Here is a 15,877-nt window from a genome sequence, read left to right as displayed (position 1 = left end):
AACAAAGAAAATCACAACCGTGAAAGAGGTTTGGATACCCTGTCTTAATTAGCATAGATTCTGACGATTTTATTTCTCCGTTTACTCCTTAGTTTTTGTTCGATTGAGATGATATGATTTATCAAACACTCGAGACAGTGTTTCATCCGCTATCCAAACACCTCGAATTCCGAATGCTGCGCGTCAAATTTCCAACACTCTTCTCACTGTTTGGATATCGCGATGAAACACTGTCTCTCGTGTTTGATATATTACATCAATTTTGTTTTCTAGTCTTACCTTTCTCTATGCTGTAGTTAATATCTTCCACTTTCGCTGAAGTTTGATCGCTTAAGGCACCATCCGAATGGAATTTCAAATCGTATACAAACAGAGAGAAAACTAGACAAAAAGTAGCCAACTTCATTCCTACGTGCTACAGATGACAATCGGTGCCACGAGAACTTTGCTCTTTACAGCGAGGCATCGGAATTTTCTCTTTGTTGTCGTCAAGGCTGCGTTTTGAAGGAGCTTTGTTAGTTTGTTGCGTCACTAATTCATTAAGTTCAATTCTAAGGCGCGCGCCCAGAAGATTAAAGTCCGGTTCTCACTTGCGACACAAGCATAAGCATAAGCATAAGCATAAGCATAAGCATAAGAATATCAAAACTTGCATTCTTCATATCCTTATGTTGCTGTTGTGACCAGTGAGGACATGGTTGGCATAAGCATAAACATAAGCGAAAGACTTTCAGCCAATCACCGAGCATTTTATGCTGCCAACCACGTCCTCACCGAACATAACACCGACATAAGCATAAATAAACATAAGAGGAGCGCTTATGCTTAATTATGTTGCAGCCGTCCTCACTAGCGTATGAGCTTCTTATGCTTATGCTTGTGTCCCTACTGACTACTTAAGAGGTTATGTGCGTGTGGTATTTTGCAAGTTTGATATTCCCGCAATGGCGAGACAAAGAATCCGAGGAACAAGTAAAATGTTCGCGACTCTTACGCTTTGATGCGTTCTCGCCTGTCTTCCACACTAAAACGATCCAAAACGCTGATAAAAATGTAGGCTTTCGAAAAAGGTGGAGCCTTTTGAAAACGCTCCGTTTCTAATGTGGATAGGTGAAAACGGATGCGTTTGAAAACGGTGCCGAAAAAAAAGTCACATACTGTCGTTTCCATCAGCGTTTTCAGGTGTTTTAGTGTGGACGATGAGCGAAGACATATCAAGAATATGCGTTTTCATACGAAAAATAGTGTGGACACGTGAAAACAGACCGAAAATGCTAGTGTGGACGAAAATATTTTGCCTCGCTTTCGTCGAGACGAGAACGGATACTTTTAAAAATGCATTAGTATGCATGGTCGGGGCCTAATAACATACACGTTTATTTTATTTAATAACAATCTAAGTTTCTCCACAAAAAAGGACCAATAATGCAAAAAAATTTACCACTGTTATTAACCTCAAGCTTCCATCAATACGTTATTTAGTCGGAACAAATACATTGTATTTAATATTCATTTGTAACGCAATTTTAGATGAAAGGTAAAAAAAGCTAAGTATCGTTTTAAAAATATGTTAATTCTGTATCTAGCTTTTAGCTTCTTAGGCCAGCTATCACTTACTCTCCTGTCAGAACAATTGCTAGGAAAGCGTTGGGTTACCCTAACTGGAATCGTTGTACTGTAACTACGTTATTGCATAAGTTCTCTATAATATTATTATAATATTAAAATCCTCAAAAAGACGTTATACATTCTTCATTCGTTACAGTTAAAATCGTAGTACAGGAGGCACGTTCAAACTTGAGCCAAAAAAGTTACTAGCTTGATCTTCGAGAAACGAATCATTTTTGTCATATAAGTCAAACGAATAAGAAATATATATTTTTTTTTCATCTATGCTTGAAGCACGCAAAATAAAATTACATTCTCTGCTGTATACCCAGGGATAAATATGAGAAGGAAAAATTAAAACAGAATCGACACTTTCTGCTAGCTCGCGATGAATAATTATGCAATAATGAGAGGTGAAGCTACATTATTCAAAAATGCTCAGTAACAAGTTAGAAAGTGAAATACAACTGAAACAGAAAGTCCCATTTGAACCAGTTGTTCAAAACAGTTATTTGTTTGTGCAGCGGATACAGATGTTATATTACACATGGTCACCTTACTCGTTTGAAGGTGTTCATCCAATAACATCAAGACATGTAACGAAAAAATTCGTATTTAGCATTTTGTACGAATAAATTCGTTTCTCCTTGGCTTGCTCTAACTTAAAAATCTAAGAATTAAGACACTGAAACTTCGCTATTAATCTGTCTGGCCTTGTTCTCACGTAACTGTAAATTTGTTTATCTATTATTAAAACCTTCGTTTAAAAAAGTGTTGTCAGCGAGGTTCCTCTTTTGATTACGGTTTGCATTGGAAATTGTCTTTGATGTTAGCAGTATAGTTTAGAGTTTTGCTCCTCTTCCAACTATTGACGCTTCTTGACAAACTCGGTTAACTTTCAAGTAACACAAGGATGGCAAAGTTACTTTTCAGTCAGCAAACACATTCGTCTGGAACCTAAAACGAAAAAAAACATGAATAAAGCATGACCGGAATCGACCATAAGAAGCCACTCAGCAATTCCACTGTAAAAAATTTACCACATCCTCGAAAGTGAAATTTACAAATTTAAACAATAAAGAACTAGTAAAGCTGTTCTATTGGCTATTAAAAAAAGACGGCTAAACAACCACAGGCATGGGTCATCAAATGGTGCCGAGTGAAATTAGGAAATAATTTCACGAATGTAGCATTTGATTACCTTTTAAAATCGTGGGTGACAAATCGCGCTTACAATCGTGGGCATTTGACTTGTTTATTATATCGAGAAGTTTCGCGCCAAACGTTGTCATGGTAATTTTAATTACATTTCACGTGCAAAATTATAAATTAACGCTGAAATTTGGCGCCAAAATTAAGGAGTAATTTGCCACCCATGGCATTATTTTGGAAAAGAGGTTTCGAGGGCGTTTCTAACATCTGAAAGGTAACAGACTTTGAATCTCAGAAATATCCCACTCACGAGACTAAAACAGTGAGTCTGAACATGATTTGGTAAGTTTTTTCGGTTCAACCATTAGTCGGGTAATAATTTCGGTTAATGGTAATTTATGTTGGTTAAGGGCAACTGAAAAGTAATACATGTGACGCAAGCATTTCTCCACTGGGTCTTTACCACTGTAAAAGGGAGAATTACCTCAGTTTTTCTCCTCGAAGTCAAGCGTGACGTCATCGCCAATGAGTACAAAAGGCGCCCAGAATTTCACATCACTGTACTTCTCTGACTCTCTGAGAGATTTCATGGTCTGGTTCAAAGACTCACTTGCACTTCTCCCATCTATAAGGTTACGATAGAAGATTTCCATGAAGACCAGCATGTTCTCGCCATCAAACAATCTCCACTGTGACACCAGAACAGAGCGGGCACCAGCACCCATGAAGGCCCGAGCGATACCGACCACACCTTCGGGGTTGATCTCCCCTCGAGAACTGTGAGAGTAACTTAGAACAACCAGTCTTGCTCGAATTGTGATTCTTGATACATCTTCCATTGTTAGACTGCAGTCTTCTGGTTTGGGGATACAGGATGCTTGTTCTAGGTTCGGGGAAAGGATAATCTCGCCATTTTCCTTGTGGATATGCGCTGCGATGTGCACTAAAGCAACCGAGCCGAGCCTTTTAAGCACCTCAGCCTTCGTGGCCTCTTTTCCAACAAGAGGCGTCACCTTGAGAATTTTTCCGATCATTTCCACTTCTTTTTTAGCAAATGGAAGTGAAGGGATTTTTCGTCTCCTCTCTAGGTTGATTTCCTCTACCCATGGATCTCCGACAAGTAGAGCGCCATTCTTGTTGTGGTAGCTTTCTGGACATTCAGCAATCAGTTTCAAACTGGTCAGCGATGGAATCAGCCGGATTCTAAACGATTCACTCAGGTACTTTGAATCACCGTCTACGAAAGCAGGGTACGGAGCTAGCCACAGTGGTCCATCTGGGACAATGATCAATTCGTCTCCTTGAACCAGGTCTGCAATTGGGCCAATAACATTGTTATACAACGATACTAAAGGATTTTCCGACCTCGTTTTGGTGAAGTTGCGTGATGGCAAGGAGTCCTGGGAATGCTTTCTCCTTAGTTCCACACCAGTGTCCCGACGCGCATCTTCTATTAACGACTCAATGGTGTAGGCTCCATCAAGTTCCTTTTTGCTGTAATGGATATCCTTTCCTTTGGAAAGTACCCAGGCATCAACCACTCCTGGGGAAACAACCAGAAAGACAATACTAGACGAACTGAAGCTTAACTTCTCCAAGTACGTTTCTTTTTCAATCGACGCCGTCTGACTTTCTTGGAGGCCGTATTGCGATACGAGAAGATCACTCAGGGCTTGGGCTCGTCCTGATTCTGCAGCAAACAGTGCTTCAACGATTCTGTCTCGCTTCAAGAGAATTCTTCTCAGAGCAGTGTACGAATCATTGCATTTCTTTCTGAAGTCAATCTTCCATTTATCTTCAGATTGAAGAAGACTTCTGACATTATTGAATGCTTCTACGCTCAACTGGCTGTTTTCTAGAGCATCATGTAAGAGGCACTGTGATTCAAAGCTGCAACTGATTGCGTGATAGGCATTACCTTCTCCAGCCTTGTCTCTTACTTTTTTGGCGCATCTAAGTTGCTTGTTTTGGTAATGTATGGCTTTATTGAAATCGCCGAGGCTTTGAAAAACAATTCCAAGGTGGCCACAGGAAGCTCCTTCATCAGCCTCGTCTCCTGCGTCTTTGGCACTTCTAAGATGTAGGTAGTGGTAGTGCATAGCCTTTCTGAAGGCACCAAGCTTTTGCCAAACATTGCCAAGGTTTCCATACGCAGCTCCTTCTCCAGGCATGTCTGAAATGTTTTTGGCAATACTAAGTTGTCGGTTGAAGTAATCCACGGCTTTTCTGAATTTTCCGAGACCACTGAAAGCATTGCCAAGATTGCCGTACGCAGCACCTTCCCCACCTTGGTCTCCAACTTCTTTGGCAATTTCGAGGTGTAGGTTGTGGTGTTCTATGGCTGTATAGACATCACCGAGACTTTGATAAACAACGCCAATATTGCCATGCGCAGTTCCTTTCCCAGCCTTGTCTCCCATTTCTTGGGAAATTGCAAGATGTAGGTTGTGGTAGTAAAGGGCTTTCTGGAAATCGCTGCGACCTTGGTAAGCTTTGCCAAGTTGACTATACGCAGCTCCTTCTCCCGCTTTGTCTCCCATTTCTTTGGAAACATTGAGATGTTGGCTGTGATAGTCAATAGCTTTTTGGAAATCACCGAGGCCGTGATTTGCCCTTCCAAGATTGCCATATGCAGCTCCTTCTCCAGCTCTGTCTCCCACTTCTTTAGCAATAGCAAGATTTAGCCTGTGATAATCTATGGCTTTTCTGGAATCACCGAGACTCTGGTATGCCTTGCCTAGGTTTCCGTACGCAGCTCCTTCCATTTTCTTGTTGTCCAGATCTTTCGCAATTTTGAGATGTAGCTTGTGGTAGTGTAGAGCTGTTTTGAAATCACCGAGACCCTGATAAGCACTGCCAATATGGCCATACGCAGTACCTTCTCCGGCCTTGTTGCCCATCTTATTGGCAATGCTTAGATGCAGTTTGTGGTAGTCTATTGCCTTTACAAAGTCGCCGACTCCCTGAGAGGCCCTTCCAAGGTTTCCATAGGCCCGTCCTTCTCCACTCTTGTCGCCCACTTCTTTAGCAATAGTAAGATGGCGGCTGTGGTACTCTATGGCTTGTGAGTAATCGCCGAGATCTTGAACAACATTGCCGAGATTGCCATACGCAGTTCCTTCCCCAGCCTTGTCTCCTGCTTCTTTAGCAATTGTAAGATGTTTTTCATGGTAGTCCATGGCCATTTTGAAATCACGGAGACCATGATAAGCGTTTCCAATAAGCCCCAAGGCGGGTCCTATCCCAGACTTGTCGCCCACGTCTTTTATGATGATGAGATGGCGCCTGTGGTACTCTATGGCTTCTTTGAAATTGCCAAGGCCTTGATAAGCACTGCCTAGACCGCCATATGCATGTGCTTCTACAGTCGTCTTTCCTATTTCCTTTGCAATTTTAAGCTGTTCGTTGTGATAGTCTATGGCCATTTTATAATCACCGAGACTTTGGTAAGCGTTGCCGAGGTGGCCAATGGCAGTTCCTAGTCCAGCCTTGTCATTCACGTCTCTGGCAATTTTCAGATGTCGTCTGTGGTAATTCATGGCATTTCTGACATCACCGAGGCTTTGATAAGCTTTGCCGATATTGCCATATGCAGCTCCTTCTGCACGTTTGTCCTTTACTTCTCTGGCGATACGAAGACTTGCGACGTGGCAGTCCGCTGCTCTTTTGAAATCGCCGAGACATTGATAAGCACTGCCGATGTTGGAATACGCTCTTCCTTCGGCAGTCTTGTCTCTGACTTCTTTTGCAATTCTTAGTTGTTCCTCATGACAGTCCATGGCTTTTTTGACAGCACCGAGAACTTGATAAGCATCGCCAAGTTTGCCAAGCGCATCTCCTACGCGTGTTTTGTCTCCCATTTCTTTCGCCATGTCAAGACGAAGGCTGTAGTAGCTTAGAGCTTTAACACCTGGGCTAAAGTGTTTAGCGATGTGAACATTTTGTGAAGTCAAGTCGGTTGCTTGTTGAGAGGAAGTATCTACCTGTAGGATAAACGTTGTTTGATTTGATTTCCTATCGGAAGCAATGTGATTGGCAGATTGCCATGTTTCGCGGTACCCTTTCCACTTAAAGTGCCACTAGCCCCCCAAATTTTTTTTGGCTAATATAAATTTCCTTTTTCTCCTGATCACCACTGTGAAGAAATTATCGTTTTAGCTATTTTCGTTAATTTTCTATGAATTTTTAAAGTTTGTAAATTTGCCCTTTTCCATGTTCACGACCGAGGAATAGCGGAGAATGGGACGAGTTGGCTTTTGACGTCACTTCGGGAATAACAATATTTTGTCTCTGAGAAGAATGCATATGAACGTGCGATAGTGTGTGTCAAAATCGTTGTAGAATGCAAGGAAGATATGTTGTTGGAGGCTGTAGCAATACAGGATGCGTAGAATAGAGTATTCCTCTTCATTCAATACCTCTATCTCGTTGAAACTCTACCAGAAACGAGAAAAAGACCAAAGAAGTGGGCTGATCTGTGCAAAGCTAAAGCCGGGGAGTCATTGAGGATTTCTTCGATCTCGGGTTCGCCACTACTATAAAAACCTAGAGATTTTCATGGCCTGTATATTCTTCTCTATCTCTAGTGGGAAGCTTGAAATTGTCAAGGTACTGCATAAGATACGAATTTGGGATAAGCTTGAAGCCATCTGACTATTTCGAGCGCAAACGATCCTCCGACGCGAGTCTCAGACGAAACTACAGGTGACGAAATTACACGGTAAATTAAACGCATCGCGTTTTGAAATAGAGACTTGTCTAAACGAATAGTAAACTAAACCTACGTTCTACAACGACGCGAAGAAGATTGTTGAGGCTCCGAACTGGTGAACTAGCTATGTATTTGTGGATTTTAATAAAAACACACGCACGCCAGAGGTCGCCTGTAATCTGGCCGTGTTTCTCAATGGCCATTCCGAATACAAAATTGTTTTGCTCTTCGAGTTTCGTCTTTGAGGAACGAAATACATCTAAATTACAAACTTAGAATGGATCAAGCATTATAAATATATGAGTAAAGTGAAACAAACGATTAAGATTCGACCCTATAGCTTCCGACGGAGATTGTTGTGCTGAAAGAAGAATGCGCTTGTCAGTCAACCGAAACGCAAACTAGTAAGTCGAGGACTCCCAGGTTATTAGCGTGCGTAAAATGGACATTTCATTCAAAATAACAGTGAAGTAGAAATGTATTCATTGAACTGAAAGTATACTGAAACTCTTTCCAAGATCTTGTCGAACCATTTTCCATGATTTCACTAGTACGGAATATGCAAATTTGCGTAGCTTGTGTTCGTACACGGTAATTGAATATGAATATACTACGGTCGGTCGACAATAACGAGGCGAAAAGTTACCTCGCCTTCGAATATTGTTTGCCCACATCTCTGCCTATCTCTTATGTTAAAACTATTTTCAATCATTGATCTGGAGAAGTAGGCAGGAGTGGAGTACGACTACATCGCATTTTAACTTGTATTTCGGGGGAAATTAATATTTGAATGTAAAAGTGTTTTGTCACTCCGAAATTTGCACGATCCGTAAAGTCAAATTACCAACTCTACGTGTTCATTGACATCCTTATAACTCTTTAAGAGCTGTAAGCTAACTCTTCAGTCATTGTTTGTACCTTTATAACCCAAATGGACCGGCAAATTGTCGATCCCGGCCTAAATATAATTATACAACGCGGTGATCTCGACTGGCAACCCGCACTTCGAAATGGAAAAAATATGTACTTCGCAGCCGTCCAAATCGTAGCTAGACTCCGAATTGTAATGCTAGATGATACAGTACTTTCACGTAAAGTTCTTGTCCAGTTTTGATAAAATATGAGTCACAAATAACCCGAAAATGTTTTGACTGCCCTCGAAGCTCTGTCAGAAGTCTCTTAGGTGTTTTAGTCCGGTTCCCGAAGTGACGTCACTAGTAGCCTGACCCAGATCCCACTTTGCGCGGTCGTGAACATAGAAATTACATGTTTAAACGCTTTTAGAAACGCAGGGATTTTATCAATCGAGATAATTTTTTCGCTGAAGTAATCAGGGAAACTAGTAGATTTTATTAAAGGAAAAAAAACCCTTTTGGGGTTAGTGGCACTTTAATGGGTTAAGCAAATAGGTACTTTAAATATGAGTTACAATGCAAACGCCAGGAAAGAGATAGTTTTGAACTTATTTAAGTATGCTTTTGAATCCCTGAATACTCAGGTGCCTATACCATCACAGTGAGAGGACACAGTGATGGTGATCGTTTCTCATGTCACATCATTTCATCAAATTTGCTCAGGACAATTTAAAATGATCCCTCTAGAAGTCACCATTTCTAAGACTGCAGTCGCTTAGATTAGGCCAAAATTCCAAAACGTCCGGAACGTTCCAAGCTCTGTAAGGCGAGTAGAAAAAATAAACCCTATTCAACAACTGTTCTTTTCTAGACGTTAACGTTTAGGCTATTGAATTTTTTTTTTTTCGTTATATCATCTGTTTTATTTCTTGTTCATCTTTTTTGTACGTAAATTACTTTGTAAGAAGGAATTGAGGATTTCTTTCACTGAGTTTTGAGTCAAAAAGTTTTCTATAATTGTTGAAATGTCTTATACAGTAATTTGATGTTTACTTTCCCAACATCATATATCAGCTTTTCAAAGGCCTGAGCAATTGATTTAGAAGACAGAATCAAAATTGTAGACTTTAGCGACACAGTTTAGCCTGATGACATATATGTTTTTAGAGTTTACACCCCTAACGGTAGCTTTGCAAATAATCTGCCTCCTTCAAATGACGGCTCGTACAAGAAAATTGCCACTGACCATTGGTGTGGTATACTTTCTTTTTAACGCTCTGACGATTCAAAATCTGTACACAACCGAATAATTTTGTCAGTGACCTGAAGACTATTACCTACGTAGGTTCTCTCAACTTCTAAATGATTTAGTTGGGACATCTGTTTAATACACTCGTTCCTCCGATCCTGTGAAGTTCTATTCAAATGGCATTCACCTGACTAATTCCAAAAAACAAAATAGTTTCACAGCTAGTAGATTCAACTGACAAGAACTTGATTTCTGTCATTTGATACTGGATATGACATTCAATTCATTACTGTAATTTAAAAATTTTCATACGCGCGATTTATTAACCTACCGTGCCTGTCTCACTTTGTGTTTCTGACTGACTCGTCCCTTTGTCCCGGCCTGTTTCCTGCAGCTTGTTTTGTTTCTCGACACACCTTGTCCTTAATTCCAACAAATACTCGTTATCCTTGTCAATCTTCCGACAGTTAAAGAATATAACGCATCATTTGTCATTTTTAAGAAACTTTCTCGGTAAGTAGTGGTGATAAAATAACACGAAAATGGAATAAGGAGGATAACGAATACCAATCCAGTAACAGCCTATATATGTCACCGGAATATTCCCAAAGTTGTTTCCTAAAGATTTAGGGAAGCTCTGACTTAAAGGTGGTACTTTTAAGGAACTACTCGAGAAGCTTAAAACATACATTTGCTTAGATTTTGTGCATAGATAGAGGCTGGCAATGTGAACGTTTTGAGTTTGTGTGGAGCCGTGAGGGATGAAATTTCTTTAAGAAATTGCTTTATATCATTTCGCCTGTTATGTTTGAGTACAAAGAAAATGCTTAAATACTTTTCATGCTACGATCATTGATCGGAATGATGTAAAAAGGATACTGCTAATCCCCTATCACACCACGTGATGGCTTCTTCAAACTGGTACAGATGAGCACAGGCACTCGCCCCTAAGAACAAATAAAGGAATATCTGATTCTTGAAAAAATCATTGCAGTCGAGTTTACAAGGCAAGCCATTGTAAAGAAACCTTGCAAAGTGTCAGTGTTTCGACCTTCGCATTATTGTTGCAACACGCAAAAATGAATTGCGCTATGAACTACATGCATACAACAGTGACTAAGTTTACGTGTTCCTGCGTGACTGGGGTATAGAATTAAAAGAAATTATGATAATGTGCATGAATGACATCAAGCATGGCACATATATTTATGTCTGCAGCTGGTTTTTATCCTAAAATGGTCGTTTTGATCAAGATGACCTTCTTTTATCCTGCGTCATAACGTGATCAATTTTATTCAACAAATTCAAAGGAGATTAAAATTAGCTCCTGACTAGAATGAGTAATAATAGTCTTGTTTACAAAACACTACCGTTGCAGTTCTTGATAAAACTTCCTTTTGAGTTTCATGGTTTTGGTCTTCAGGGCATGGAAAACACGCGATAAACTGTTCTAAACCTCACCTATAACAATGGCCTTGAGATAAGTTGGCTGCAATTCAGTGGCAGATTGGGCATCACTCAGTGAATCATAATAATTCTCTGTGAACAAATTAAAAACAGTTGTGAGATAGATTGAGCAATGCACAGAGGCGATAAAATTGGAAAATGAAAACTAAGGAAAGAAAAAGGCGAATCACAAGAGGAAAGAGAGGAAGACAAACAATGAGACGAAGCGTTGTCCCGTGTCAGAATAAATTTGTTTCAATATAAGATTCCCTTATTACAGAAATTAACGAGAGTCTGGCCACCACAAAATATATTGTTTTAGTACTAGTTATTTCAGTTGTCAAGACACCTGTAAGTTTCTATGGACATCTACATGTTTGAAAAAATTTGACGTCAGGCCTTATATGGACCAAGGAATGACGCATATGTAAAACGAGCAAAACAGAAAAGTTTACAAATGAATGAAAAAGTACTCACCCCTAAGAAACTGTACTGTCCCCCTGTTACTGTACAGTTTGGCGTTTAGTTCTTCATCTTTGCAGTTCACGTTAATTCCGTCTGTGTAGAAGTCAGTGGCGTTTCTAAAATCGTCCTTGCTGTATTCCTCATCACCTTGATTCATGAAAACCTCTGCTATTGCTAAAAGAGGCGAATCGAAACACTGTTAGGGTACAAGGCTCAAAAAGACGTGGCGGTATTTCGTCTCATAGCCTGCAAGTTACCTTAACTTGGGTTTAACTGCACTGCACATCATCATAGCAAATTTGGTATTGAAACTTGCATTCTAACATGTAGCAATGCCTTCGAGTGCTAAATTTCAAAGTAATCTGCTTAAATTTGTTATTGTTTCCTCACCTTTTAAAGTTTCGTCATCAAAATCCATTGTTTCCTCAGGTGGTAGTGGCGCGACACCTTCATGTTCAGCCATGATCATTGTAGCGTTGGTCGCAATGAATGCTGGAACCTCAGATAGTCCTTTTCTGATTACCGATTTATCAGTGCCTATAGATTGAATATTTTTAAACTATGACTTAGTTTAGTTTTCCGTTTTAACACATGTATGTAATATTTTGACAGTTTTCCAGCGAAGTTTTAGCAACCTGATAATTCTCGAAACGAATTTCTTGTTGGTTTTGCGTACGAAAGAAGTAAACGTTTAATATTCGACTTCTGTATTTGGTTATTTGTTAGAACATAGCTCAAAAATTGACAGCTTATCGGCTACATTTCGTTTGTTTAATTCAAGTCAGCGTATTTATCCTAATTCCTAGAAACTGAAATTGTAGGGTTTATCATTTATTGACATACCATATATTTTTCTTTGAATTTTCGCAAATCAATACTTGCGGGTAGCTAATGTAAGCAGAGAGGAAGTGTACTGAAATATAAAATTCACTCTAGTTTCTTTTTACTGGCAATAAAAGAAGACGTTTACTTTTAGAGTTTTATAGGAAATTTCATAAAGAACTGACCGCGGCGGTTTACAGCCTACTATAGCACTCAAAACAAGTGAAACTCATTTTACTAAAAGTTTGCATGTATAATTCAAATATGATTGAGTTACTGGGGTTGGCACAATGGTTTACTTCTCGGTAGCAAAAAGCAATTTGAGCATTTTTCTCGTGTTGAATTTGCCCAATTCACATAACCTAGTGATAAACAATATCCTTTTGTCATATCAAGCGGACAATATGGCCATAACTCCACACATAGTCTAGTTACCGATTAATGTTCACGATAATGCCTTTTTAACTTCTCAAGAATTAACACTTTCTACCCGTATAGCAATCTGTACGTTGGACATTTTTTGGAGCAAAATAACATCGCTCTTTTTGAAAGATACACAGAGGAGAAAGGAACCAGTAAAAAAAACAATAATAACAAAACTCACCCACTGTTTGACTAAGCGTACTGTCTCTTAAGGGAGTAAATTTAGCCTGGTAGCATTGTTCCTCTCAACAGTCAACCTCATCAAGGGATATATTTTCACACATTCGGTGCAGCATTTGAAGCATTATATTCTAGAAAGCGAAACACGAACCGATCAGCAGAGGGTTGTTACGAAAACGTTATTAACAGTGTATGTCAAGACATGTAATTCGATTGTATTTCCGGTGACGTAAGCACTACATGGACCATCGTGCCTTGCGATATTTTGTATATATTTTGCGCCATTTTGTTTCGGAGTATTAAAGCAAATAAAGAAGCTACATTGCCTCCTATTCTGGACATAACAACTCGAGGCTATTTAAGCGTAGAGTTTCAAAAATATGGCAGTTTGTCAATCGAGAAAGTGTACCTGAAATTAGTATTATAGTGTTGTTACTGACAACATTCATGACTTCAGAAAAGTGAAAAAGAAATAAACAAACGATGCAGGAAGGGGATATGACGACATAAACCTTCGACTTTCATTGCTATTAGATGCGTTGATAAAATTTTGATTTTAGTAGCTATCCTGAACTTTGTCCTATAAGATAAAGTAGTAATGACGTCATACACTATGATATGACGTCCTTTAATACGCCATCTTGAGTCCCAATATGGTGGATTTTACTATTTGTTTCAAACATCTAAAAACAGCATGAATCGATTTAAAATTAGTCCAAAACAATAATGGTATGTTTAAATGAACTAATACTACAAAAAATTTAACATTCCCAGGGTGAAATTATACGTAATTGGGGCGGTATCACCTCCCCCTCTTTCCTTTGGCAACATATAAAGTTTTGCAACAAAAATCACCCCATTTTTTGGATGATTCGATAAGTCCGCCATCTTGGATTTCAAAAATATCAGAACCGCTCTAAACTTAACACCAAAATCAGTAAAACCTTATTTATTAATGAAGTCACTGTTATAGTTTGAATGCTGTTCATATAAGAAATGTTTGAAATCACGGCCACTTCAAGACCCTTCCCCAGGCTAATAGTTGAGAGAACAAAAAAGTGATCAGTAGTGTAACCACAACTGTAGTAGAACTATAAGGCCTTGACACTTAAATAAAGTTTCATTTATCATCATCGCCGTCATTGGAGGTGGAAAAGAAAGTGAAAACCAAGTGAATAGGATTAGTACGACAGACACAAGAAAGCGAAAGCCGATTCGTACAAGGTCAATCAAATCAGACATAATTTTAGATACGACTCTTCAAGAGAGCGGAAGTCGAATTGCTTTTTAGGGTTGTCAGTACGGATATCATTTGGTTTAGGGCTTTCCTCGAATATGCGTTCCTATTGAAAGTGAAAAACAAACTGCTAGTATCGCCGAAATGATTTGACGTGTCAGCGGAGAATAGAACTTTCTTCAGAGTGAAAATGACACACATTGACAGTTAGTTTTCAGTTCTTGCTGACATCTTTTGTGCGGATAAAGCAATAGGCTCGATTTCCGCCCCTCACTCGAGTCCGGTCCGAGAAGAGAGGGAGAGAGAGAGAGGAAAATAATAAAGAAGTTATTATTTACCGGCGTAAGGTACGTCAGTCCGTATAGTGAAAAACTGTGACCTCGGACTTGAAAATGCTGCCTAAGCCTGCGGCATCGGGGAGCAACTCGTACTCTTTTTTTTACTATACATAAACCGACCGCCCAGCTGGTAAATAACATATATCTATACTGCATGATGTATTGCCCGTTACAGGTTCGAAAAGTTCTAAACACGTGTTATGAAGACTCAATATTTTTTTTATAGAATTGAGTATTTTTAGGCTTTGTAGGTATGGATGGGAGATTCACTTGATCCTTCCATCGGTCCTTCGATTCAACTTTCAACTTTCAACTCGATTTGCTCAAAATCATTTTACAGTCAGGTAAAGCTTCCAGTATTTCCTCCAAGAAGAAGTTTCCAGGCGTATCCACGCATGCATCAGCATTCTGGTAAACTCGCTTCCCATCAGGTTTGGCGCCATTTTGAAACACATCAACCTAGTGATCTAGGGAGTCAAACGTTTGCTCTTCCCAGTCGAACACTGTAAATCCAAGGTGCCGCAAGGCTTTGGCAATTGATTTAGTTCCTTTTTTTAGAAATCCTGCACAGATGATCTTCATAGTTACGACTTCAGAATTTTAATGTCCCCGGCTCTATTCTGTCCGTTCGTCAAAGTGAGTTTGCTCAAGTGCAACCAGAAACTTGTGATATTACATGTGACATCTGATTCTTGTCACGATTTAAAGGTCAAGATGCGTTTAATAGCCTAAAAACCATGCCGTTTTTCACTCATGTTGTCGAATTGCAACATGAACCAAGTATCTTTCAACTTCATAAGGCTAACCGTGTCGTGTAAACATTTTTTTTTCTCCGGTAAATCTCAACAGATTTAATACACCAATTGAAAGCTAAGTGAATGCAAATTTCGCACTACGTTACGATCTGAAGCTAGGCCACGATGCAATAAATAGCCAAAATATCATGCCGTATTTCACTAAAATATCCGTCAAATTGACTGTTAACCGTCTCAAACCACACGCTGCTTTTCAATTATTTTATCTAGTATATCTCCACAGAATTATACGTTCATTGCGTCATTTAAAAGCTAAGTAAACGCAATTCCTAGGACATTTATGATAAGGAGGTTAAGATGAGCTGAGTACCTCAACTGGCCATTATAGACTCGGTATTTACTACGTGGAAGCATCGTATCAAGGGCTGACAGGCGGTCCCTAAATTGACAGAAAATTGGTCCAAAACAACCCCCTTCCTTCCAGATTATCCCTTCATAACAGCTTTCTCCCTGCGTTTTAATAGCATGGACTATTCATTGCAGTCAAATTACACTTGTTCACACATCACGACTGGCTCCCGCCACTAGTCGACGCCATTTTGAATTTGCCGAATTCCAACTTGAAAAATTTCGCCTG

General features: G+C 39.5%; 1 protein-coding gene across 3 annotated transcripts; it reads right to left on the bottom strand.

Moving 5' to 3' along the window:
• Positions 1-392: 392 nt before the first annotated feature.
• On the bottom strand, positions 393-15,310 carry LOC145462847 (uncharacterized). Of its 3 annotated transcripts, XM_081446470.1 has the most exons (8): positions 12,912-15,310; positions 11,876-12,022; positions 11,498-11,659; positions 11,036-11,113; positions 10,454-10,521; positions 9,906-10,031; positions 3,245-6,743; positions 393-2,565 (listed from the first exon to the last, which is right to left on the bottom strand). In XM_081446470.1, exons 2-7 carry the CDS (start codon positions 11,952-11,954, stop codon positions 3,246-3,248), a joined length of 4,011 nt encoding a protein of 1,336 aa, XP_081302596.1. In that variant the 5' UTR covers positions 11,955-12,022; positions 12,912-15,310; the 3' UTR covers positions 393-2,565; position 3,245. The 3 variants fall into 3 exon arrangements, with proteins under 3 accessions (XP_081302596.1, XP_081302597.1, XP_081302598.1); XM_081446471.1 differs by lacking the exon at positions 11,876-12,022; XM_081446472.1 differs by lacking the exons at positions 9,906-10,031; positions 10,454-10,521; positions 11,036-11,113; ... (1 more) ...; positions 11,876-12,022; positions 12,912-15,310 and adding an exon at positions 8,699-9,588 and having other exon boundaries at positions 3,245-8,649.
• Positions 15,311-15,877: the final 567 nt, after the last annotated feature.

This window comes from Orbicella franksi, chromosome 12 (genome assembly GCF_964199315.1).
Source record: "Orbicella franksi chromosome 12, jaOrbFran1.1, whole genome shotgun sequence".
In the NCBI taxonomy this organism is placed as follows: Eukaryota; Metazoa; Cnidaria; class Anthozoa; order Scleractinia; family Merulinidae; genus Orbicella; species Orbicella franksi.
This window is presented reverse-complemented; position numbering and strand designations above follow the sequence as displayed.